The 27,063-nt window shown below is 42.3% G+C and overlaps 1 protein-coding gene across 1 annotated transcript in view; it reads right to left on the bottom strand.

The window, feature by feature from the left end:
- LOC135217784 (mediator of RNA polymerase II transcription subunit 12-like protein) overlaps positions 1–27,063 on the bottom strand; it is a 375,610-nt gene that overhangs the window by 265,609 nt on the left and 82,938 nt on the right. Inside the window, 3 exon segments of the mRNA XM_064253813.1 lie at positions 795–916; positions 5,725–5,760; positions 5,936–6,087. Of these exon segments, the coding sequence (XP_064109883.1) occupies positions 795–916; positions 5,725–5,760; positions 5,936–6,087 (310 nt within the window).

Genomic DNA, 27,063 nt, shown 5'->3' with positions numbered 1-27,063 from the left:
TCGGAGAAAGAAAAAGTAATAAGAAAATGAAAAATGAAATGGATAAAAAACGGGCAAACTGAAAACCGGCTTTAAATCAGATAAACAGTAAACACGTCTTATCTTAAAGGCGGTAGGAAAATAACTGATGGGTCACAGGTCGCCGTGGGCATTCTGGGTATACATGCCCCGTGACCTGGTATATATGCCAATAGTCCCTGTATCTCACAAGTGTAATTTTAATTCTACCGGTTTCCAGCTTGGCGTTAGTAAATCCTAATGTCAAGACCGAAGGTTTGTTCCGTATATGAACAACTACAATTATTACAACAAGATAGAACATACCTGTTCCTATCAATTATTTGTTATCTTTAAAACCCATCAACTTTAGTAAATAGCAAGCAATATGTCATATTTATGCTAGCCAACAAAAGTTGAGAATACTGAATCACTGGTCGCGATAACTATCCAGTAATAATCATAAAGCATTATCTTAGACTGCACATTCCAAAGAATGTTTGGTTCTGGTTCTTAATTTAAGTGCCAATGCTTAAACCTTTTGCTCTGTTACTAATGAGCAGAAACTGTAGTTCTTAAACAAAACAGTAGAACTACAAGAGAACTGAAAAACTCAGTCAATTAGGGTTGTATTTTGGCCTTATATATTCACATCAAATCATCTCTATATAATTTTCAAATGGTGTGTACGTACTTCTTATGCCACCTACAGCAATTAAAAAGTGTTTGTTAAGCTTCCATAAAATAAAATTATTGATAATATTCATTATATGAAGGGACAAATATAAAGTGTTTACCTTGGACAGACTGATAATTGACACTACCTGTGACATTGACTGTGTATTTATCTAAAGACCACCTGTTTTCTGCAGCTCTACTCCTTTGGCGAATATGATCCTCCATTGATCGTAGTTGAGACCTGAAAAGTATAGATCAATCACTTCTTATCATACAAAAGAATGCTCAATACGTACAAAACATGCCTATTTTTCAAGTGAATTGAAGAAAATTAAAAAGTCATTGTGATGCTGCTGAATACCTGTCTCAAACTGTAGTTGCTCTTGTTTGACAACCTGAACTATTAATTATGATCTATCTCTACTTTTAGTTTTCTGTAAAAGAGATCTACTGTAAAAGAAACCTAGTCACTGCGATGGCTTTGTCTGTCCATCCACACTTTTTCTGTCCACCCTCAGATCTTAAAAACTACTGTGGCTAGAGGGATGCAAATTGATATGTTGATCATCCACTCTCCAATCATCAAACATACCAAATTGCAGCCCCCTAATCTCAGTAGTTTTCATTATTTCAGGTAAAATTCACAAGTGTGTGTCTAAGTTTCAGGAGCCGCGGCTCATAAGCATTGTACCGAGACCACCAAAAGATAGATCTAATTTCGGTGGCCTTGATAATATGTTGCACATTTTTTACTCGTTTATTCTTGACATGCACAATAAAGAGGTGGGCCAATTGTCAGGATTGATAATGGAGCAATTTATTTCTATCAAAATTTCTTCAATCCCAATTTCTCATACTCTCCTTGTGCAGAATCTGTTTCCAAGTGTTCATTCTGAACTGATGTCATATTAATTGACACAAGAAGCTTCATCAAATTTTTATTGCTATTCCCTCTCTTTTTTTATTAATATTCATCCAAAAAACAAAAGATTTTCTCTTTCATTTAATTCATTTAATATAACAGTAATCATATGATTATCCAGATTCACATTATTTGCATGCAATGGCCTAATAGGACCAAAGATATATAAATTTTACAAAAATGTTAAAAATTGCACTCTGGTGGTTGGCAACACTGAGCTACCCTAAAAATAAGTCTTGGAAATACTGCTTATACATAAACAGGCTGGGAAATGGTGGGGGGTGATGCCAGGGAAAGGATGGGCATGATGGGAAGAGAGTGGTTGGTAACATTGTGTGACTAAGAAAGAGAAGTGTTAGTAATGCTGCTCAAAGGAGAAAACACAGAGAAAGGGTTATGGGAGGAAGGGGGGGGGGGGGGGGATGCCTGGCCAGGGAAGAAGTTTCCTGAGCAGGAAGGAAGAGAGGTCGCTATACTGGATGGGTGGAGAGGGGTAGGCAGGTGTTTCATTTCTTGACAGCTTTTACTTTATGTTTTTCTCACATTATTAATGTATACTACCTTGTAATACAATAATCATGCACATCACAGAGAGAGAGAGAGAGAGAGAGAGAGAGAGAGAGAGAGAGAGAGAGAGAGAGAGAGAGAGAGAGAGAGAGAGAGAGAGAGAGAGAGAGAGAGAAACAGACCAGCTCAACATGTTGCCAATATCTAGGAAAAATTCATAACAAAATTTGTTACAAATATTTGTAATCAATATTTTACTGTGGGAGGGTGCCATGTCAGTTGCAGAGAGATGCACCAGGTGTCAATATGACACGTCACTATCACATAAAATTCACATAGTATTGGCAACTTCACCCATCTGATCCATGCAACTACAGTTTTCAAGGTTACTGGGGAAACAGTTCTGTATGGCATTGTATGGAAGAATATTTACAACGTATGAGTATGCATTGTCAGTATGATATGTACTGTCCATATATTATATAAAAAATAATATTTTGCAGAAATCAATCACTAGATACCGTTTGTGGTTCGTTCAGTTGAGGCCTCAATTTTCTTCTTAATCACAGTTTTGAGAACATGATCCATGTATCCAATGTTCATTAATAACTGGCAAATTCTAATTCATTGTTCACAAATCTCCAAGAAGTTCAGTGGGTGAGTGTTTTTTGGCTGTAAGCACTCATTATATACAGACTTTTTGTAGGCATCTGGGCAGTCTCCCCTAGCATTCAAGAAATAGGCAGCTTTTGCTGTTTTTGTGAATAGGCAGTTACTGGTTAACAGAAAGGGTTCTGTTTCCGGCCGAGCACTAATAATTGGAACATCACAGTAACTATGGAAGTAAATGGTGTTTACAACGCCACTTCTACCAATACTTTTAGGGCATACTTTTTTCTAAGACAATTTTCGTTAAAAGAATTACTTTAGTACATCAGTAAGTTTTTTTGCAGGAATCTTCATATAGGAGTTTTTTCCGATTTGATACATCAATCTTCGGTGAAGAACACAAACTTCTTTCTTCCATTTATTGTTTTCTGTCGCAACAGCTATTTCTTCACTCTGTGGCATTATCAAGTGACGACTGATTTACAATTTGGATTTGCAATAATTTCGTCTCAGCAGGAAAAGGAATGTGCGAGCAAATGCAGACCAAACAATGTGGCCCTGAATGCTGGACATGGCACACCTGTCAGGAAATCCAAGAGCACACACATACCCAGACCAAGGTCCCAAAGGCATATGATATACCTGTATATATATAATATATATATCCTATATCCTATATATCTATATATATATATATATATATATATACACTAGATATATATATATATTATATATATATATATATATATATAATATATATATAAAAACTCTCTGAGAAAGGGTTTTGAGGGTTTAGGAAGCCTTGAGAAATTTCCAAGGTGGGGTGTCTGGAGGTCTGGGTGCCATTGGTGACGAGGGGTAGTGTAGAAAGGAAAAGAGAACGATAATTGAGGTTATGATTTGCATTTAGCCTAAGAAGTAGTAACACACTCCTTTACTTTTTTATTTATATTTTATGCTACAGTATTTTCATAGAGACACTATCAATACATTGCCCTCTGTGAGAGGTATAAGTACCAAAGGCAAAAAACCTTTTTTGTAAAAAAAACTTGAGAGAAACCCCCAACACATCCGCTCTCCACACACACACACACACACACACACACACACTTACATACAGGCATAGAGTGAATCTAGCTAGATTCTGATTTAACAATCGTGGATTCAGTACCTCACGATTTTTTCTGTGAAACGCATCCCCAAATATATCACGAGGAAATTCACTACTTCGAGGATTTTTTCACGGCATACCACTAATTACAGTAGTTTCATTTTATTTCGTGACTAATAACTTTACTATACGATAAAAAAATGAATTTACAAATTTACAAATATCAATATTAATGTAAACAGCCAAATATCAATGTAAATTCCCATGATTTATTATCATTATATGCACTGCATAAAAAAAATGAGATTCACCTCCTCTTTCTCTCTCTCCTTCCATGATGACATACTATTGGTTGGAAGAGAGGGATGTAGCCAATGACAATTACGCTCAAGCTTTGTATGTACTGTCAATGGTGTTTTTTTTCTCTCTCGCTAAGATGAGAGTGAATTTTGATGCAAATGTAATGGTATGTAGAATATTTGTTTTTTATGATAAATAAATGATTTACTAATTTTCAAATATTAATATTAACGTCAAGACAACAAATTATCAATTCATTCAAGAAAATAAAGTAAATTTGTGATATTTTAGGTAAATGTTTTCTCTCGTCATTTTCCCAATGTCCTCTACCGAGGAGGGTGTACCTGTCAGATATGCCAAATATCTTGACATTACTGACCACAAGGGTAGAAAGTGTTGCCCTCTTTGTGGTTAAATACAGGATGTTGCCATTCAGTGCTCTCTCTCACTCTTTCTATCTCTCCCCTTCTCTTGCCAAAGGTGATAAATAGATAGATAGATAGATAGAAGGGAGAGTAGTTGATAGAAAGAAATTATTGACATTTTTAATAGTTTAACTCTCTCTCTCTCTCTCTCTCTCTCTCTGTGTTATTGGCCGGAAGGGTTAGAAGAACGAAACATATAGTAGGGTATAAATTAAGGATATGTTACCACAATGCTGATTGGCAAACACTATTGGTTGCAAGGATTAGAAGAGCCAATCACAGAGCAGGATTTAGCACTGCTAGTTGTTGATTGGGTTGTAGTTCCTATGCATTTTGAGGGAGTTTCACCTCTTGTTTTTTATGACCAATTTTAGTTTAATATTCCCTGATACTCTCTCTCTCTCTCTCTCTCTCTCTCTCTCTCTCTCTCTCTCTCTCTCTCTCTCTCTCTTTTAGAGGTAACTTGATTAGTTTTCATTAGTAGTTGTGAGCCATATATTTTTAAGAGTAAAAATATAAGATGCCTTTGAAATTATATCAAAGTGTTTTAGGATAATTTAAAGCATATTTTTGGTTGAACTATTAAAATAAGCAGTTATAAACATTTTAGTTTAAGGTATGTACTCAGTTCACCTCCTCTCTCTCTCTCTCTCTCTCTCTCTCTCTCTCTCTCTCTCTCTCTCTCTCTCTCTCTCTCTCTCTCTCTCTTTTCATAACAACAACTTTTGGTAATCATGAGGGAGTGTGGTCCCTGGCCCCTGTGAATAGGGGGGGTGGACTGTACGTATATAAAACAGCTCAAGATAAAAAAAAAAAAACAAGTGGATAGCAGTAAGCAGTCCCCGGTTATCAGCAGGGGTTCCGCTCCTGATGGAGCGACAATGTCCAAAAATTGTTGATAAATGAAAATCAGTGCTAAAAGTGCTGATCCCTGGTTATTGGCACCAATCCAAAGTTATCAGTGCCGATCAACAGCTAGACAAATGCCATAAAACTGGATTGCCAATAACTGGGAACTGTGTATTTTGATTAATCAGTCTAGGTGTATTGCATTATTATCAGTGTTTCTAAGATCAAAAGGTCATCTGCATTGCAATTTTTGGCAATAATCTCAAGTCTCTGTCACCTGCCTATCCTTTTCTCCATGGTTTCAACAAAAGTAAATGACAACTCACATTTCTCCTTCTAAGTGAAATGAAATCAGCATTGACCTATAACTCGAAATTTTTCTAATTAATTCAAATCATTCAAAATAAACTTAGGACTTACTTAATATACTACATAATACCAATATTGCTTGGGCTATTAAATGCAAAAAAACTATTTCATAACATGACTGTATAAAAAAAAATGCTAATAATACTACGACCAACTGTTTCGTGTTACCTTATATGCTGGTTATTATATCTTGGAGGCATTGGTAGATCAGAAGGTGCACATGGAAGAAGGTCTAATGGAGACCCTGTCAACCAAGAAGTTGGCTTTCCTTCACCAGCACTGTTCCAAACCATTGCAGTAGGACAATCAAGGGTAATGGCCTGTACATTGAAAGAAGAAATTCATATAAAAATACACTGTCTGTCTTTATTACATTCCTTAAAAATAACCACACTAATTAGGATTCACAGGTAAAGCAAATATTTTTGCTAATGCCTGTTGGGCGAAGAGCCCTGACACCTAACCACTCTGTGAATTGTTAATTAGATGGCTGAGATAAGCTTCAAGTATGGAAAGCTACAGTCTCACCAACCAAAATTCATTACAATTTCACACAGTAGGACAAAGTACATATCTGCTAACATCTGCTGGGGACAATTACAATACTGATTAAGTCCAAACGCACATTGTTTTCTTGACTCAGACTCTTAATTGTAATATTCATGCTCCTGGCCCAGTGCTCATGATGATGATTATGGTGGTGATGATTTTGGTACCCTTGCAACAGACTCGTGAACTGATGTTGCTGAGCCATAAATCTGGGATACAGTTAGATCAAATGGTAATAATTTCACAAAATTGGTGAATATAACTACTGATATATACTCATAAGGCACTTGGATTAGAAAACTTCCAAATATGACTTTTTTATGATAAAATAAGATTTTATGTATACTTACCAAGTAGTTACATAGCTATAGTTTCTAAAACCGGTCGGCAGCTAGAATTTTTGAAATTCACGGAAGCGCTAGTTTGTTTTGGTCAGGTGATACCCCCTGCCCACTACCGGGGGAGTGAGGAACCAACACCGTCCGAAAAACAGTTGTTTATGCCCTATTATCCATGTGAGGGGAGGAGGGAGGGCTTTGATCATGTAACTACTTGGTAAGTATACATAAAATCTTATTTTATCAAAAAAAGTAATTTTTATGTATGCAACTTACCAAGTAGTTACATAGCTGAATCCCACATTGTGGGAGGTGGGATCCATGGATATGCTCATAACTTTTTAACATTTAATAAATACAAAATATATATTTAGTACTAGCATCCATGCAGATGCTTGTTGGATCCTTACCTGCTAAGAGAGCTGAACAGTTGATTAGTGCCTCTGGAAGTCGCTTGTCTTAACTCATAGGGACGTGGCGGTATAGCCATGGCTCATCCTCTAAACAGTGGGACCCATGCAGCTAAGAAATGTCCGTGGCTAGCATGGTCAGCCAAAGGATGCCCCTGCCCAGGGCCCAGTACCAAATAACCAATTGTTACAAGAGTAAAAAACATATCACCTCAACCATAACCATAAAATTTATACCCAACTCTACATTTGACTGAAGGGTACTCTTAGTACATCCATAGTACCTCCAGGCTCCCCTAAAATACTCAACAACCTCGTTCAAGGCGAAGAGATAGGCTAGGAAGGTATGAATTCCTACACACCCTTACCCAATGCTGTGCCCGCCGCTAAATACGGACCCAAGGTACTGCAATTTTCATATACTGTTTTAATATCACACAAGTAATGCAAGGCGGACACTGATTTACATTTCCAATACGTTCCTTGAATAATCGAGTCCAAAGAGAGATTGTGTTTAAACGAGAGAGAGGTTGCCACTGCTCTTACTCGTGAGCTTTCACTTTAAGTTTATTAAGGTCGGTTTCTTTAACTTGTGAATGAGCATCTACAATCACGCTACGTAAGAAGAACGCCAGGGCGTTTTTAGACATCGGGCGCACCGGATTCCTTACCGAACACCATAAACGATCGGACGGGCCCCGAACTTTCTCTGTCCTTTGTAAATAACATTTCAGAGCTCTGACTGGGCAGAGCAACCTCTCTTCTTCTTCCAGTCCTATCAAGTCCATGAGGTTTTTGATACTTAACGAACGAGGCCATGGTTTGGACGGGATCTCATTTTTTGCCAAAAACCCCAAGGTTAATGCACAAACTGCATTACCCTGTGCAAAGCCTATTCTCTTGTCCAGGGCATTTATTTCACTCACTCTTTTAGCTGTAGACAGGGCTACTAGGAATAAGGTCTTTCTTGTCAAATCTCTCAACGATGCTCTTTGCAACGGCTCACATGGAGTTTCCGACAACCACTTAAGTACTACATCTAGGTTCCAAGATAATATCTTCGATTCTTTGGGTTTTTCTATAGCGAAGAACTTAATGAGACCTGCAAGATCTCTATTCGACAATACTTCCAATCTTCTGTGCTTGAAAACAGATCCCAACATCACCTTATAGCCTTTGATAGTAGCAGTAGACAGATATCTATCTGTTCTCAAATATAAAAGAAAATCTGCTATTTCTGTTATAGTTGTTTTAGACGATGAAACATTATGCTCTTTACACCAGGCTCTAAACACAGCCCTCTTTGCCTGATAGACTTTACTTGAAGATTCCCTTCTGCACTGCGCAATAGCTCTCGCCGCTTGTCTTGAAAACCCCTTCGCTCGTAAGAGTTGTCGGACAGTCTGTAAGCGGTTAGAGACAGAGTGGATAGTCCTTGATGGAACCTCTTGAAGTGGGGTTGTCTGAGTAGATCTGTTCTCTGAGGAAGTAACCTTGGCTAATCCACTAGAAGATCTAAAAGATCTGGAAACCATTCCTGCGCTGGCCAGAATGGAGCAATGAGAGTCATCGAAACGTTGTGATGCATTCCGAATTTGTTGATGACTTCTCTCACCATCTTGAATGGAGGAAAAGTGTACAAGTCTTTGTTCGACCTGTCCAAAAGCATCGCACCATGCTTTCAGGTCCGGGGCTGGTGAACAGTAAAGGGGGAGACGATGGTTTCTTGCGGTGGCAAACAGATCTATCATAGGTTTCCCCCAGTTTCCACAATTCGAGGCATACCACTGGGTTCATCATCCATTCCATGTGAAGTACTTGCCTCCTGCGGCTCAGTTCGTCCGCGAGAACATTGAGTTTCCCCTGAATGAACCTCAGAAATAATGTGGTTTGATTCCAATTTGCCCATACCAGCAGGCTCCTTGCCATCTCGCAAAGAGAAAACGAATGTGTCCCTCCTTGTTTCTTTATGTAGGAGAGCGCTGTCGTGCTGTCCGAGTGTAACGCCACTACTTTGTTGCGAACTTCGTCCGCGAACTTCAGCAATCCCCAGTGAATGGCGGTCAGTTCCTTCTGATTTATATGCCACTGATTTTGTTCTGCATTCCAAATGCCTGATACTTCTTTTTCCCCCAGAATCACTCCCCAACCTTGCTCTGATGCATCTGGAAAGAACACTAGGTTGGGGCTCTGCGGGATGAGGGATCTCCCTTCCGCAAGTCTGTCTCTTAACTTCCACCATTGCAGGTCCTCTTTTATTTCCTGTGTGATAGGGAACACAAAAGAGTCCAGAAACTTCTTTCTGTTCCAATTCGCTCTGAGGAAGAACTGTAGGTTCCTCATATGCAGTCTCCCTAGTGTCACGAACTGTTCTATTGAGGATAGAGTGCCCAATAGACTCATCCATTCCTTTGCAGAGCATTCCTGGAGAACTAAAAATTTCACTACCTTCTGTAGGCACGACTCGATTCTTTGTGGGGATGGAAAAGCCCGAAAACTCACTGAGTTGATCCTCATCCCCAAACAGACTAATTCCTGACTGGGGAGTAACTGCAACTTTCGTCTGTTTATTAACAGTCCTAGATACTGAGCTAAAGTCAGGGTTTTCTGAAGGTCCTCTGTGCACCTCTCCTTTGTTTGTGACCGGAGAAGCCAATCGTCCAAGTAAAGGGATATCCTTATCCCGACAAGATGTAACCATTTCGCAATGGGAGCTAGCACTCGGGTGAACACTTGTGGTGCGGTCGAAAGTCCGAAATGCTTTGCTCTGAAGTGGTATATTTTGTCCCTGAAGACAAAATGCAGAAACCTATTTGAGTTTTGGTGTATTGGGATGTGAAAATATGCGTCCTCCATATCGATGGAGATCATCCAATCCCCTTGACGGATTGATGAAAAGACAGACTGATTCGTCTCCATCTTGAACTTTGTCTTTTGCACATATAGGTTCAGAGTGCTTACGTCCAACACGGGTCTCCATCCCCCGATGACTTGGGGACAACGAACAAATGATTGTAAAACCCTGGTGTTAGTGGCTCCTCTACTAACTCTATTGCTTTCTTTTGCAAGAGAGACGAAACCTCATCCGAAAGGGCGATGAACTTCTTTGAATTTTCTGAGTAAGCTGTCAAAGCTATTGGAGAGCCTGATAACGGTGGCTTTCTCTTCAACATAATATCATATCCTTCTCTTAAAACCTTTATAATCAAAGGTTCCGCCCCTCTTGCTTCCCATTCTTCCCAAAACTGATGGAATCTCGCTCCTACTGGCGCACGAAGGACTGATACACTACTTCTTGGGCAAGGGGTTGGTTGAGGATTTTTTAATAGATTTAAGGGTGGAACGTGTTCTGCCCTTGATCTTGGGAAATATCTACCGAATTCCCTGCCCTGAAAGGGTTGTCCTCGGCTGGCTGGCGAGGGGCGTACACTAGGGATATTTTCTCTAGTCCATTTAGTGGAATGTGAGAGAAGATTCTGTGTTGCTTTCTTCTGCAATTCGGAGGCAACTGGCACTACTGTCTCTTCTGGAAACAGGTGCTTCTTATTCAAGGGCGAATACAACAAGGCAGACTTTTGGGTACGAGATACTCCCTTAGATGTAAAAGAACACCATAGTTCTCTCTTCTTGAGGATACCTAACATGAAGAGAACAGGAGATCACTCCCGAAATGTCTGTAAAAGCTTCCTCACTCAACATTGAATAGCTCTTCAGTTTACGTCCCAAGGCTCCACTGTCCAGTCCAGGAAACTAAAAACTTCGAATACCTTAAAGATATTCTTAATGAGGTGGTCTAATTCTGACGCCATAAACATTATCTTGGCTGAGTTGAAAGCCGATCTTCTCGCTGAGTCAATAAGCGTGGAGAAATCTCCCTGGGCGGAGGCAGACACACCCGAAGAGAGAGCTTCTCCAGTTTCGTAACACAAGTGTCTCCTAGTTGAAAGACGAGAAGGAGGGAAGCAGAAGTTGACCTTGCCTTGATCCCTCTTATACTCAAGCCAAAGGTTAATTTCCTTTAACGCTTTTCGAGCCAAAAAGGACAGTACTAGTTTCGGTAATTTCCTGGAGTCTTCCTGGTTGTCCTTCATGTAAGAAGACACTGGAGATGTGGGGGGTTACTGGCGAGAATGAGTCTGAAAAATTGTCTACAAAGTAAAAAAGCAAGACTTTATCCTCCTCTTCTCCTTTCTCTTCTTCTTCGGCTGAAGAAATAGGTGATAAGGTCTCTACAGGTTGGATAGGGGGCGCCGCAGATTGAATAAAGCCCAAAACGCTGTCTAACTTATTCTGGATAGCTGACAGAGAATGATTGGGGGCAGCCATCACCTGAAGTCCTGTTGGTAGGCCCGAAGCTGAAATTGATGAAATACATTGTCCGAGCGCTTCAGACTAGTCCCTCTGTGCACTTGGTTGCATATATACCTGTCGATGCTCGGGCGCTAGTGGGCGCTCAGGCGCAAGGGGGCGCTCGGGCGCTAGTGGGCGCTCAGGCGCAAGGGGGCGCTAGTAGGCGCTCTTGGATGCTCGGGTGCTCATGGTTTCTTGGGCACTAGTGGGCGCTCGGGACCTAGTGGACGCTCAGTTGCAACTGTATTCCTGGGTGCCAATGGACGCTCAGGAGCCAAAGGTTGTTCTAGCGTCGCTGCGGAAGTTCCAGGCGCCAAAGGCTGCTCTGGTGAGCAGGCAAACTGTGGCGCCGATGGGCGCTCGGGAGTCGGCAGGTTCTCATGCTCCGAACGCTGAAGATGTCTCCCAGGAGTCTCGAGAATTACAGGAGGGACTGATGGCAGTCTTACCTGTCCTTCAGTATTACAGGTGCGGACTGGTGCTGAAGACATCTCCGGAAGTCTACTCTTCCCTGTACTCTTCACATCTGAACGTCTGCTAGAGGAAGACTTTCTCGACGACGACTTCGACTTAGAGGATGTGATCCTCTCACTACGACGTCCCTCTCCTGCCGTATCCTGGGAGAATCTCTCTGGAGAGTCCCAAAAACTAAACGAAGGCTGTTCCTTCCATAAAGGGCTAGCCTTTTTACAGGGGACTGGAGAGGGAGACAACTTACGAGCCCTCCTTTTCAATGGACGGGACTCATCATGGAATCGCCACTGGCCTGGGGGAGAGGACTCCCCGGAGCTGGAAGCACTAGACGACAGTGGTACTCCTTTAGAGACGCCTTTCCAATGGCGCTCTGTTGTGATCTGGGATTTGTCAACGGAATCGCCTGAGGGGGCAATTGCTCGTGGGCAGACCCCACTAACCTCCCTTGGGCTACCAGTATGCCTCCTCCCAGGTTCTGGGGAGTTTGACAGGGACCTTTGCCTAGGAGAATCAGTGGGCTGAACAGCCACCTCCTCCACCACACTTACACTTGCACTCACTTCACCACTTACCTTGTCCATTAGGGTTTTCACGGAACCCCCTCATTTCTCCATTGCTTGGAGCATGATCGAAAATTTCTGATCGACTCTTGCCTCTAAATTGGCTACAGCATCGGGTACGGGTGTGAGAGAGCCAAGATTAGGACTGGGAATGACAGGTGGAGGGGAAGGTTCAGAAAGAGACAAATTATCATTAGACAATTCCTGACTAATTAAGCTTTTTGCTTTAGCTCTAGAAGGCGCTTTTCTCTTTTTATCTCTCTCCAACTTGTTCGTGTAACTAGTCAAGATCTTCCAAGTTCTTTGATCCCAATTAATACACTCCCCACAAGTTTGATCTGGTGTACAAGTCTGTCCCCTACAACCTGTGCAAATTGAATGTGGATATTACTCGCTAAAGCGATCCTAGTATTGCAGCCTTTACTACAATACCTTATCCCAGATGAACTAGTGTCTGACATTATGAAGACCAATTCAAAACTAGTGAATTTCAGTGCAAAAATATTTAAAACTATTTCAATCCTAAATAGCTATCACCAAAAACAAAACTTCCAATATTCAGAGTACTTCACCAAATAACTCAAACAATGAGTGACGGAAAAGAATTCCAAAAATTTTGCTGCTACTGAAACTGTAATGGCAGAAACAAATGATTTTTGGACGGTGTTGGTTCCTCACTCCCCCGATAGTGAGCAAGGGGTATCACCTGACTAAAACAAACTAGCGCTTCCGTGAATTTCAAAAATTCTAACTGCCGACCGGTTTTAGAAACTATAGCTATGTAACTACTTGGTAAGTTGCATACATAAAAAATGATATTGTTAGTATACAATAAAGTTTTGTACATACTTACCCGGCAGATATATACTTAGCTATAGTCTCCGACGTCCCGACAGAATTCAAAACTCGCGGCACACGCGACAGGTAGGTCAGGTGACCAGCCCACTCCCGCCGCTGGGTGGCGGGAATAGGAACCATTCCCGTTTTCTAACCAGAATTTTTCTCTTCCACCTGTCTCCTGAGGGGAGGCTGGGCGGGCCATTAATCGTATATATCTGCCGGGTAAGTATGTAAAAAACTTTATTGTATACTAACAATATCATTTTTGTACATGCAACTTCCCCGGCAGATATAGTATACTTAGCTGATTGACACCCTTCGTGGAGGGCAAGAGACAGTTACATAATAAATATTTATGAATATAAAAACGGGGAAACAACATACGTTTTTAGGTATATTAAAAAACAACCTTGGTTCCTACCTGATATGGAAGAAGACTTCATTGATACTGTCTATGAGTCTGCTTGCCACCAGAGTTTCAGAGAGGATGAGACCTGTGACTGATAACCCTTTCGGATCATGCCAATGGGGGCTTACCCACTTACATGGCAGAGCCTTTTCTTGGATCGTACCAATGGGGGCTGACCCACTTACATGGCAGAACCTTGACCTGTATCATACCAACGGGGGCTAACCCTCTTACATGATAGAGCTTTAGGTAACTAAGACACTACAAGGAGCATAACAACCAATCCCAACCACCTGACCACACTAACATGTTAGAACTACGATTTGAAAGGGGTCAACTCATGCACCCTCTTTCAATCGACCAAATAAACGCACCAAAACCATTAAAAACCCTAACATAATAAAACTAAAAAGGATTGGGTTCAGCTCCCTGTCCCAGCAATGAATCCGCAGATACGTAAGCTCCTAGAGTAAAGCATTTATCGTACGTCACTTGAATGTCTCTCAAGTAATGAGATGCAAAGACTGAATTGCATCTCCAAAAAGTTGACTCCACGAGAGTCTGTATAGACAAGTTCTTGTGGAATGCTAAAGAGGTAGCGACTGCTCTTACCTCGTGAGCTTTAACTCTAAGGAGGTCCAGTTGTTCTTCTTTACACGCTAAATGGGCTTCCTTGATTACATCTTTGATGAAGAATGCCTGAGCATTTTTTGAGATCTGTCTTCTGGGATCTCTAACTGAGCACCATAAACTATCCTTACTCCCCTTCAGTTCGTTCTTCCTCTCTAAGTAGAACTTAAGGCTTCTAACTGGGCAAAGAGCCCTTTCTTGTTCTGTACCCACTAGAGACGAAAGTCCTTTTACCTCGAAGGTTCTAGGCCAAGGCTTCTAAGGGTTTTCATTCTTCGCCAGAAACAGTGGTTTGAAGGAACAAAACGCCGAGTCGTTCCTGAAGCCAACATTATGCTCTAAGGCTTGTAGTTCACTTACTCTTTTTGCTGAGGCTAGCGCGACCAGGAATAACGACTTCCTTGTTAAATCTCTAAACGTAGCCTTACGTGGAGGTTCGAATTTGGGGGTCATCAAGTACTTTAGGACCACATCCAGGTTCCAACTTGGTGCTCTAATGATTCTAGTCTTCGACGTCTCGAAAGATCTAATCAGATCATGTATATCTTTGTCTTCTGAAATGTTAAGGCCTCTATGCCTGAAGACTGACGAAAGCATACTTTTATAGCCCTTAATCGTAGAGACTGCTAGACTACATTTTTCCTTCAAGAAAAGGAGGAAATCAGCTATATCTGTCACAGAGGTACTGGAAGAGGATATTTTCTGAGTTCTACACCATCTGCGAAACACATCCCACTTCGACTGGTAGACTCGAATAGTAGATGGCCTCCTTGCTCTTGCGATAGCTTTCGCAACTTCTCGAGAAAAACCTCTCGTTCTGACAAGTCCTTCGATAGTCTGAAGGCAGTCAGAACGAGAGCGGGCAGGTTTTTGTGATACCTGTTGAAGTGGGGTTGTTTGAGTAGATCGCTCCTGTTTGGGAGAGATCTCGGAAAGTCTACTATCCATCCCAGTACCTCTGTGTACCAGTTTTGCGCTGGCCAGAATGGGGCTATGAGGGTCAGTTTGGCTCCCTCTGCTGCTGCAAATTTCCTTACCACTTCTGATACGATCTTGAACGGTGGAAAAGCATATCCGTCTATTCCGGACCAATCGAGGAGAAGGCCGTCCACAGCAATCGCCCTTGGGTCGGCGATCGGGGAGCAGTAATTTTCCAGCCTGTTGTTCCAATGGGTGGCAAAAAGATCTATATTTGGTCTTCCCCAGAGGTTCCATAGTCTGTTGCATACCTCTTGATGCAACGTCCATTCTGTAGGCAGTACTTGGTCCTTCCTGCTCAGAAGGTCGGCTCTTACATTTTTCTCCCCTTGAATGAATCTTGTCCGGAGAGTGATTCTTCTCTCTTCTGCCCAAAGCAGTAATTCTCTTGCCTTTTCGTAAAGGGAGAACGAGTGCGTCCCTCCTTGTTTCCTGATGTAAGCTAAGGCTGTTGTATTGTCCGAATTGATCTGCAGGACTGAACCTGAGATCTGAGCCTCGAAGTGTATGAGAGACAGGTGAATCGCTGTCAATTCCTTCAAATTGATGTGCCAGGACACCTGCTCTCCCCTCCAGGTGCCTGACACTTCTCTCGTCCCTAGAGTGGCTCCCCACCCCGCATCTGAGGCGTCGGAATATAACACTAGCCGAGGGTTCGGAACGTGAAGGGATACTCCTTCGTTGAGTCTGCACGGATTCATCCACCAAAGCAGGTCCTCCTTTATTTCCTTCGAAATCTGGAATGAATCGGACAGTTTTTGGTATCTCTGATCCCAATGTTCTCTTAGGTAGAACTGTAAAGGCCTTAGGTGAAGCCTTCCTAGAGAAATGAACTGTTCCAACGAGGAAAGGGTCCCCAGAAGACTCATCCATTCCCTCGCGGAACATTGTTCCTTCTCTAGGAAGGTTGCTACTTTTTCCAAGCAGCGGTTCTGTCTTTCCTGTGAGGGAAATACATGAAAACCCCGAGAATCCATCCGAATCCCCAGATAAACTATGTTCTGCTGGGGAATCATCTGGGATTTCTCGAGGTTTACTAACAGTCCCAAGGACTGAGTTAACTTCAATGTCAGATTTAAGTCCTCCAGACATCTGACTCGCAACTGTGCTCTATCAGCCAGTCGTCTAGATACAAGGATATTCGAATCCCTTCGAGATGAAGCCAGTGAGCCACATTTTTCATCAGTCCTGTGAACACTTGAGGGGCTGTTGAAAGTCCGAAGCATAGGGCCCGAAATTGAAAAACTCTTCCTTGAGCCATAAACCTGAGGTATTTCCTGGAAGACGGGTGTATTGTCACGTGGAAATATGCATCCTGCAGGTCCAGGGATACCATCCAGTCCCCTGGACGAAGGGCTGCTAAAACCGAGGATGTCGTCTCCATTGTGAACTTCCTCTTTGCTACGAACACGTTCAGGGCGCTCACGTCCAGAAATGGCCTCCAACCTCCTGAACTTTTCGGAACCAAGAACAGGCGATTGTAAAACCCCTGAGAAGAGAGATCTTTTACTTCCTCTATGGCTTCCTTGTAAAGCATCTGCTCCACGAGATGTAGAAGGGCTTGTTTCTTGACAGAGTCCTTGTAATTTGCTGTCAACTCCCTTGGAGTTGTAGTCAAGGGAGGTTTTTCCCTGAAGGGGATTAAATACTATCCTTTCTTTAGGATGGATAGGGACCAGGCATCGGCACCTTTCTGTGCCCAAGTTTTGTAAAAGTTTAGAAGCCTGGCACCCACTTTTGTCTGGAGGACAGCAGTCTCATTGGTTCTTGACGAATGGCCTTCGAGAAGACCTTCCTCTCTTCTCCGATCGTCTACTTCTGAGAGAGGATCTAGGGGCGGACCTTCCCCAAAAGGGCTGCTGGAAGGGAACTTTCTCCTTCTTCGCTACCTGAACAGCAGGTTTAAGCCTTTTAGCCGACTGGGCCAACAGGTCCTGTGTGGCCTTTTCTGACAAGGTCCTCAAAATATCCCTCACGATTTCCTGAGGAAAAAGGTGACTAGAGAGGGGCGCGTACAAAAGGGAGGATCTCTGCAGAGGCGAAACAGATTTCGTTAAGAAGGAGCTAAACACTGCCCTCTTCTTCAAAATACAGGATCCAAAAAGGGATGCAACCTCATTGGAGCCATCCATAACCGCCTTGTCTAGGCAAGTTAATACGCTACCCAACTCCTCCATGCTAATGAAGTCTGGGTCTTGAGACTTCTTGGCTAAAGCTCCCAAAGCCCAGTCCATAAAATTAAAGACTTCAAGAGTCTTGAACAGGCCCTTGATGAGATGATCTACCTCACACATCCCCCAAGAGGCTTTTGCAGAATGCAGAGAGCGTCGTCTTGATGCATCCACCAGTGCGGAAAAATCCGCATCTGAGGACGAAGGGAGTCCCAGGCCCATCGGCTCCTTGGTGTCATACCACATACCCGGTTTTCCCGTCAGCTTGGAAGGAGGACAAGCGAATAGTACTGTCTTCCCCGCTTCCTTTCTCGATCTGAGCCAGCTCTCGAGACTCTTAAGAGACTTTCTCATAGAAAGAGTAGGGGTCATCCTGACGAAGGAGGAGGACTTCGACAGTTTCGTACTGGATAATAAAGACCCCGGAGAAGGGGGATCCGACGGGCGTAGAGAGTCTCCAAACACTTGCAACAATAGAGAAGCAAGTCTCTTATAGTCAGAAACTCCTGCATCTTTGGGAATTTCTTCTTCCGAAACTTCTTCCATAGGAGCTGCAGGCGAAGAGGGCTTCCCAGGAGAAAGATCCTTATGAGGAGAACACATTCTTCCCTTTTCTGAAGCTCGATCCGGAGAGAGAAGCATTTTTCTCTCACGATTCCTATCTGCAGGAGGATCAATATCCACTTGTTGGATATTATCAGAAAACTTGGTCCTATCCTCCTTCCTGCAAGCGTCCTGGAGTTTCCCTATACTCGGGCTTCTGATCTGCTCCTTGCGCCTGCCAGGAGAGGCGCTTGCGTCCTGAATAAGACGCCTGTGAGGCGAAGAGCGCCTGCGAGGAGAAAGGAGAACATCCTGTTCCTGGCGCCAAGAAGGAGAGGCACTTGCGTCCTGGCGAGAGCGCCTGTGCCAAGAAGGAGAGGCGCTTGCGTCCTGATGAGGGCGCCTGGGCCAAGAAGGAGAGGCGCTTGCGTCCTGGTGAGGACGCCTGGAAGGCGAAAAGCGCTTACGAGGAGAAAGGAGAACCCGTTGTTCCCGTCGCCAAGACAAAGAGGCGCTTGCGTCCTGGTGAATGCGTCTAGAAGGCGAAAAGCTCCTTTTATCTTGGCGTCCAGTAGGAGAGACGCTTGATTCTCTCCTAGACCTCCTGGGAGGCGAAGAGCACTTGTCAAAATCTTGGTGCCTACTCAGCGAGACTCTTGAGTCCTTAGAAGGATATCTATCCTTCGAGAATCGTCTGGAGGATGAACGAACCCTCCTACCTTCTTGCGGAGCTCTGAAAAGAGAGGGGCTCTCTTCTCTCCCGGAGTTCTTAGACGAACGAATTCTCTCACGAGAAATCCGCGAATAATCAGGCGGAAGGAGGCTCTCAGTCTCCTGGTACTTGTCATGAGATGCGCCAGCACCTCTAGAAAAACTCCTGGGAGAACTCTTCCTAGAAGGGAGTTTTCGATCGGCGAGCTTAGATGGAGAGGACATACGATTCATGTCATAAGCAACTGAAGAAGGTTTTGCTGGGGACGAAAACCTTTCAGGCGAGGAGCGTCTGTTGGCGCCAGAGCGCCTACTATCTGAGCCTCTCCTAACTGAACTCTTGATGGGAAGAGAAACGTCTTTCTTCCGAGAAGAGCCTTCTGAAAGAACTCCTACTAAGGCGGACAACTGCTGCTGGAGTCCTACCAAAACTTCCTTCGTCTTATAAGCAAAACCTTCCGGAGAAGAGTCAGGAGATCTCGGAGCTCTCTTCTTACGAGCAGGAGAATACTCCGGAAAAGGTTCAGGACTGGAATGCAAAGTTTCGCTTGCTGGCGTTTTCCAGGTTCTCTTAAGAGGGCGCGACTTAGAGGTAGAACTCCATCCTCTTCTTGGAGACGAAGAGTCCGAGTCAGAAAAGCACTTCCTGAGGACGCTTTTGCAATAGCTGTCCTTGGCAGCCTGGGAAGCGGCTACAGGATCTGCCGAAGGGACGCCTGACCGTTGGGAATACTCTACATCCCCCTTGCGGCTTTCGACATTCCTCCTCCCTTGGTCATGGGAGTCTGAAAGAGGTCTAGGCCTAGGAGCAATGCATTTGTCACTGCGCTTACCTGTATCCTTCATCGCTTGCAGTTGCAATTTTAAGTTGATTATAGAGGCTCTCATTGCAGCCATTTCCGTAGACGCATCCACAGGTTCGCTGCTGGGGGAAGGGGCTGAAACCAAACTATGAGCAGGTGAATTAACAGAAGAGTTAGGAGATACTTCCTGCTCAATAGAGCAGGATCTACTTGAGCTTCTGATGGAAGCCCTCCTAACTCTATCTTTCTCAAGTTTCCTTACATAAGAAGCCAAGTTCTTCCATTCAACTTCCGTCAAACTCTCACATTCAAGACAGGTATTAGTTGCAGAACAATCATTCCCCCTACATTTTTTACAGACCGTGTGAGGATCCACCGATGCTTTAGGTAGCCTCACCTTACATCCCTCTTTCGTACACACTCTAAATACAGGTACCACGTCAGACATTTTAAAGAGTATCCAAACCAAAATCCAAAAAACGGTCCACGATAAGCGTATGCCAAAGCCAAAGATCAATATACATCACCAAAGGTCAAACAGATAATCCTCGGCCAACAAGAAAAGATTCTAAGCAGGAGGTACCAACAACGTTGTTGTTGCTACCGGCGACAGAAAAATTCTGGTTAGAAAACGGGAATGGTTCCTATTCCCGCCACCCAGCAGCGGGAGTGGGCTGGTCACCTGACCTACCTGTCGCGTGTGCCGCGAGTTTTGAATTCTGTCGGGACGTCGGAGACTATAGCTAAGTATATATCTGCCGGGGAAGTTGCATGTACAAAATGAATGTTTTGCCGAATTTTTTTCATGATGAAATATACGACCATGTTGCAAAAGAATCACATAAAAATTTCTATTCTATGAGTGCTAGCAAGCAGCCTTTGCCTTTAAGATCACAGTATCATAACCAAGGAGATTCAACTTCCATGGGTGAAAAAGCAGCTGAGTCAGTCCACTAGAGTTAGTGGACTGACTCACCAATGAGAACTGCTTTAGTAAAAACAGCTCTACGTATCCTACACAAACTAAGTATTAGAACAGTAATGTACAGGCAGTCCCCGGTTATCGGCAGTCTTGGTGAATAACGATCCAGTTTTATGGCGCCATAAGGGGCCGAGTTTTGGTTATCTGCGCAGAAGGTGCCAATAATAGAGTTATGGCGCTATAACATACCTAACAAAGGCTCCATTAACCGAAACTTGGCGCCATAAATTGCCGAGTTTCGGTTAATGGCAGTTTTCGCTTATCAACACGCTACCGAGAATGGAACCCCACCGATAACTGGGGACTGCCTGTGTTGGCACGGGACAGGATATCAGTTCATTATATCAGATTTACACTTTGGTGATAATGGCCAGGAAGGAAAAGATATGCTTTTATAGTTAAGGTCAGTTTTGGATATAGTGTAGTGTAATATTTGTAAGGAAAGTATTCTGTTAGTCATAGAGAAATTGTAATTGACAAATTTATTACAGGTAGTCCCCTGGTTACAGCAGGGGTTCTGTTTCAGCGACATGCCATGAGTCAGAAAATGCCATAACACAGAATATCATTAAAAATTTATAAAAATGAGAGAGAAAGAGAGAGAGAGTGCATGTATTAAGTAAACCTGGGGGAAAGTAACAGGTTTTTCACCTTTGCCCTGGTAATAAACCAATTTTATCCCCTCCTTATATGTAGTAGGGACCTCCTTATAGTGGACCCTAAACTGGTTTTCTCCCTCATTATATGAGGGATCTCCTTACAATAAAGCCTAAACTGGTTTCCTCACCTTGTTATAGCGCTTACAGCACTTTACTCCTACTTTTGATAATCCAGCAATATATATGTGGTATGAGCTTGCAAGACTTTGTGTGCATACAGGTTTTTTAAGGGTGATTTTCCATGAGGAGCTTGTTTAAAGAGGTTAGACTGTATAAAGGAGCTTGTTTAAAGAGGTTAGACTGTATAAAAGTATGGACTATCATGCATAAACTCGCTATTATACTGAAATTTGTAGTCTATATAGAGAAGGATTATACAGCAATTATCCCATATCAAATCAGATGTTCTATCTTTACTATTACTACAAGTATATGAGACCAAAGGCCACACTACTTCCATGGACATATTCTATTCCAGTGTAGTGACAAAAATCTCTACAAGCAACAATGAAAAGAACTGATGGCAAAATGGTTGCATATATACATGGTGACACAACCAGAGTTAATCTTTTATCAAATTTTATGGAAGTAAACATATAAAGTAAGGTCAATTCAAAGGGTGATGGAGAAGTTATCAACCCCTATGTTTGTATAGATTATAAGTATATGAGTGGCACTGATAAGTACAATATATTATTTAAAATTTACCCTTTAAACAGAAAAAGTATTAAGTGATACCAACCTATTTGGTACTTCATAACTAAAGCTGCATTAACTGATGGCAATTATAAGTTATAAAATTCAAGAATCCAAGTATTAGTAAGTCTGATCCTGGATAATTCAAGGAAAATTAACTTACTCATTGTTAAAAAAAAAGTACAAAGGGAAGAATCCTAAAGACATGATCAATTCGCAAACCTTAGAAAGAAAGAGAAACTGAGGCATTTTCCACCACAATATATTGACAAAAAATATGAAAGACAAAATATGAATGGAAGTACAGTAAAAGAAATGAAAGGGGTTGCAGCTAAGGGCTGAAAGAACACAGTAAAGAACCTCAAGTACTGCCAAAAGTGCACTGCCTCAGGTGCACTGATGGGACCACCCCCTATGAAGGATAGATCTGGAATTTTGCTCAACATACAAAAAAGGACAGCAATCGGTTTAAATGAAAAAACTGACTTTTTCACCATCACCATATTCATCAAAACAAAACAAATAATGGATTGCAGTCACCCTCCAAATAATTAAACTGAAGACATTGTCAAAAGAGATTTAAAAACCATGTGAACAAATAATATTCATACTGAATTTCAAGTGTATGTTAAGACAATAAGTCCAGGCATATGAAGTATGAAAATGAATATATAGATACCTAAAAAATATACATCTTGCTAAATAAAAGAAAAATGATATTGTTATTGTACAATAAAGTTTCATACATACTTACCTGGCAGATATATACTTAGCTATAGACTCCGTCGTCCCCGATAGAAATTTGAATTTCGCGGCACGCTACAGGTAGGTAGGTCAGGTGATCTACCGTCCCGCCGCTGGGTGGCAGGAATAGGAACCATTACCTTCTAGAACCAGATTTTCTCTTCCACCTGTCTCCTGAGGGGAGGCTGGGTGGGCTATTCAATCGTATATATCTGCCAAGTAAGTATGTATGAAACTTTATTGTACAATAACAATATCATTTTCATACATTCAACTTCCCTGTCAGATATATACTTAGCTGATTGGCACCTTTGGCGGAGGGTAAGAGACAGCTAATTACTGATTAGACAGGTAAACAACATACATTGTAGGTAATAAATAAATAAAACCTTGGTTCCTATGTGTTTAGACGAAGGGTCGACTTCCTAGCTATTGCTAGTAGTCTGCTTCGTCTCAAGAGCCCATCAGCGAGGCATGTTGACCTATGGCTAAGAGTTCTTGTAGATCTGTCAATAGGGTCTTATCCACTTACATGACAATACACCTATGCCTAGGGGCATAATTAAGGAGCACAACACCGATCCCGATCACCTGATCCTAACACGAGGGTTTGTGCTTAGTTTGAAAAGAGCTATCCCCAAACTCCTTTCAAACAAACCAAAGAAAAAACACTATGTTAACATAAAAATTAACTCACTTAGTTAAGGATCAGTGTCGGCTCCCTATCCCAGCAACGTATCCGTAGACCCGTAAAACCAAGAGAGAAGGATCTCTCGTAGGTCAACTTGACCTCCTTCGTGCAAAGGGAAGTCAACACAGAGTTGCATCTCCCGTAAGTTACAGCTAATATGTCCTTCACGACATATTGTTATGGAACGAACAAGAATTCATAAAAGCTGGCACTTCAAGCGCTTTTAATTCTCAGCTGTTTGAAGGAATCATCAAGTTATTCATGAAGTGCTTTAGCGATCACACTTATTTCAAAGAAGACCAGGGCTTCCTTTGAAATGGATCTTTTCTGGATGAAGCCTTGAGTCTGGGTGGCGCCTCGCGCCTGGCTGGGGCCTCGCGCCTGGCTGGCTCCTCCCCACTTGCCGGAATTTCGAGCTTGGTAGAGTCTCGAGGATGTCTGGCGATGTCCACATCGGACACTCTTATCTGTCCGATTTGTTCGCCTCTAGCACATCTGTGCCAGGTTGTAGGCCAGCTCTTTCTCCTCAGACAATGACAGTGTTCTTGGGACTGTTTGTCTCTGGCGTTTTTTACGCCTGTTTTGGCATATGGCACCTGGTTGGCGCTACATTGTCCAAAAGTCCTGAACATCCACAATAGTTTATCAGGAGACTGGAGAAGAGTGGAAGAAGTTCTTCCACTTTGAGCTTTGGCCTCTCTGGCAAGGGGAGGTGATTGTAGTCAGCTACATCCAGTAGACGATAGGATATCTAACCGTACGAGAGATAAGAGTCTTCCTCCGAGGAGGGTCCTTCTTGAATACTTCCGTTGCTCACGAGATCTCTTCTTACATGTTGAAGGGGTTTCTCGTTGCAGAATCTTCCCTATCCTTGGCCGAAGGAAGGGAAGAAGCCTGGAAGTCGAAGGAGACTCCGAGCTGAAATTGGGAGTACTCCTGATTTCTAGCTCTTTATTGTATCCCTCTGAACCCCTTCTGGGAAGCATTTCGAGCTGTCATCGCATTCCAAAGACTCTGCTAGCAAACGTTTGAACTATTCTACTGTAGATGAAAACGTAAGTACCCTGCCTGGACAACGAAACCTCTATCTGAAAACATTGAATCAGGAATAGGGGGTTTTAGTTCTTTGGCCAGACATACTATGCTGGCAAGAACCCATTGCCTAATCTCCATAGAATCTGATGCGAGATTCCAATGCTCAAAAAATTCACTTGTCTTCTTGATCGTTTAGGACCAAGAGAAACAAAGAATTCCCTCATAAAAATTTCTCAAAGAAGTTTGATGAGGAGCAGTTCCATCTTGTCGGAACATAGAATCTGTGGCCACAAAAAAGATCCCATTAGAAGTACATGATATCCTACTCTTGTCATATTGAGGTATCGTATAAGATCCCGAAGATCTTAATCCTCTGCTATCTCCAATTCCCTTTATAGAGACAGAGTATAGCCTTTTACTGCGTTCTTGATAGCAGATATATACAAAGGTGATTCTTCCCTCTGAAAGGGAAGAAAAAACCGCTATGTGGTTCACAGAGGTATCGCAAGAGGTCAGTTTCCTCATTCCCTCTAGCACGATCTGCAGCAATTCTATATCTTGTCCATGACTATTGTCATTTACCTTGAAAAATCCTCTCATTCATGTCCACTTCTGGTCAGTCTGCACGCAGACAGACTCAGAGTGGAGAGGTTGTTAAGGTCCATTTATAATAGATGCTGATAGAATATTCAGACTGTCTTGGAAAAGACTTCCAAAACATGCTGTGAGAAGAACGTGACCTCTGTGAATCCAACCTCTCTAAGGCCAAAATGAGGCATAAAGTATTATCCTCTCTTTCTTTGACGCCCTTTATCTTAAATTCTGTAAAGAATTTATATTTAGGGGAAAAAAGACTAAAGTTTATTCCCCTTTCTATAAAATAAAGATGGCGTATATTGCTACCTCTCTTGGTTCGAGGAAAAGGAAGCAGTCTACAGGAAGCCTGTTCGTCTTCTACCTTGCTAAGAGATCTATGAAGAAGACTTTTCGCAGGTTCTCACAACTCTTTGTAATAAATGTTAGACATACGTTAACAGTTATTATCGTCGATCGAGAAGGTTCTCACGGACATGCAAAATCTTGCATCGAACCTCTTAAGGATCGTTACATTCCCTGTCTGTTTTCCAAATAGGTTCTCTTTGTTAACGCGAACAGGAGCGAAAAAAGAGATTTTCGATGCTCTTTGCGATATGAGAGAGTCGTGGAATTGGCCTAAGTGATTAAATGGGTAACGAAATCAGGAACGAATCTTGCCGTTACCGAGCGTGCTGTCTGAGAGGCTACTGGACTCTTAGGTTAATAACTCGCTAAAACGAGAAAATATCTTGGATGGTGCTCATGGCTCATTGCGCCAGGCTGGCGCTTCTGGTGCAATTTTGCGCCAGGCTGGCGCTTCTGGCACATTGCGCCAGGTTGGCGCTTCTGGCGCTTTGCGCCAGGCTGGCGCTTTCTTCTAATTCTCTTTATGTTATGTGCCAGAACATCTGTGCCTTTATGGTACCCGACATCCTTTCACATGTTAATTCCGTTCTTAGTAGGAAAAAACTCTTATATACATAGTATAGTCCATTCAGGGAAACCATTTCTGCCACGAAGAGAATGTTTCCCATCCCACTCATCCATCTTCTCTTGAGCAATATCCGATTCTAAAAAGGTTGTGTGCGTTTCTCGAAAGACTTGACCATACCGTAGTCTTAAAGTGAATTCTCTACTACATCCATCTTCTCACTAAGCATGTATTCTAATAAGCCATGCTTTCGTAAGCATGAGAGCATTATATAATATAATGTTCTGCTGCGTTAGAATCCTTTAATAATGTTACCTATGGTAAACAGCATTGAAAGGTTATAATATCTTTCTTATTGAAAGGTTCCTAGCAAAAGGCAGACAATATTTTATTTATGTTAGCTTAACTATCCCCTCCATTCGAGACTAAGTCCATGATTGTAGGGGGAATATACGGTTAACCATTCGATCCTGTTGGAGAGAGAGATGTAACCGACTGCTCATGACCGAGAACTGGATGGTACTGTATTGGCCTTACAATGACAGCGGCCGTCTCGTTCGCTGCCTGGCTGCATTCATCCTGAGTTGCCAGTTACTTCATTCAATGAAGGAATATAATAAAATTATTCTCGAGCCTAAGGAAGCTCTCAATAATGCAAATTTAAGCCAAACAACCTTTGTTAAATACCGAAGCTGAGTAGGTATTGTCGTAACAAACCTTTTAAGCGAAGTCCTAACCAGGAAAATCCTGTAAGGATATAGATAATTCCGTAGCGAACCACAAAGGCAACTATGGTATGCGTACATGACTTGTCATTCAGTAGTCGTATACACCAAGTCTTCCTACTACATTCTTTCCTCTCCGATGCAGAGAGAGAATGGAAATCTTGCCCTCTTCGTTCTTTTCGTCAATAAACGCGAATTAGTATTAGTCGAAAGAGATCGCAATGAAAACCCTAGGATCGAAGAGAATCCCTCAAATTTTTATTCTCTTGGATATAAGGCCGTATTCTACGCCTCTATTATCTGGAAGAGCCTCTAATCAATGAATGAGAGCTCGTACGAATCTTGTTCAATTTGCAAATGATTGCCACTCTTTCTGTAAATGGTTGGTTGCATTATTTTAGAATGGGGAAGATTTTAATATCGTCTTATTAGTAATGAACTAATTTTTTCAATAAAAAAGGTCGCTAAGGTCTTATAAACTGAGAGACCTG

The sequence above is a fragment of the Macrobrachium nipponense genome, chromosome 7, assembly GCF_015104395.2.
Source record: "Macrobrachium nipponense isolate FS-2020 chromosome 7, ASM1510439v2, whole genome shotgun sequence".
NCBI classification, from domain to species: domain Eukaryota; kingdom Metazoa; phylum Arthropoda; class Malacostraca; order Decapoda; family Palaemonidae; genus Macrobrachium; species Macrobrachium nipponense.
The sequence above is the reverse complement of the archived record's forward strand: the minus strand, read 5'-3'. Positions and strand labels throughout refer to the sequence as shown.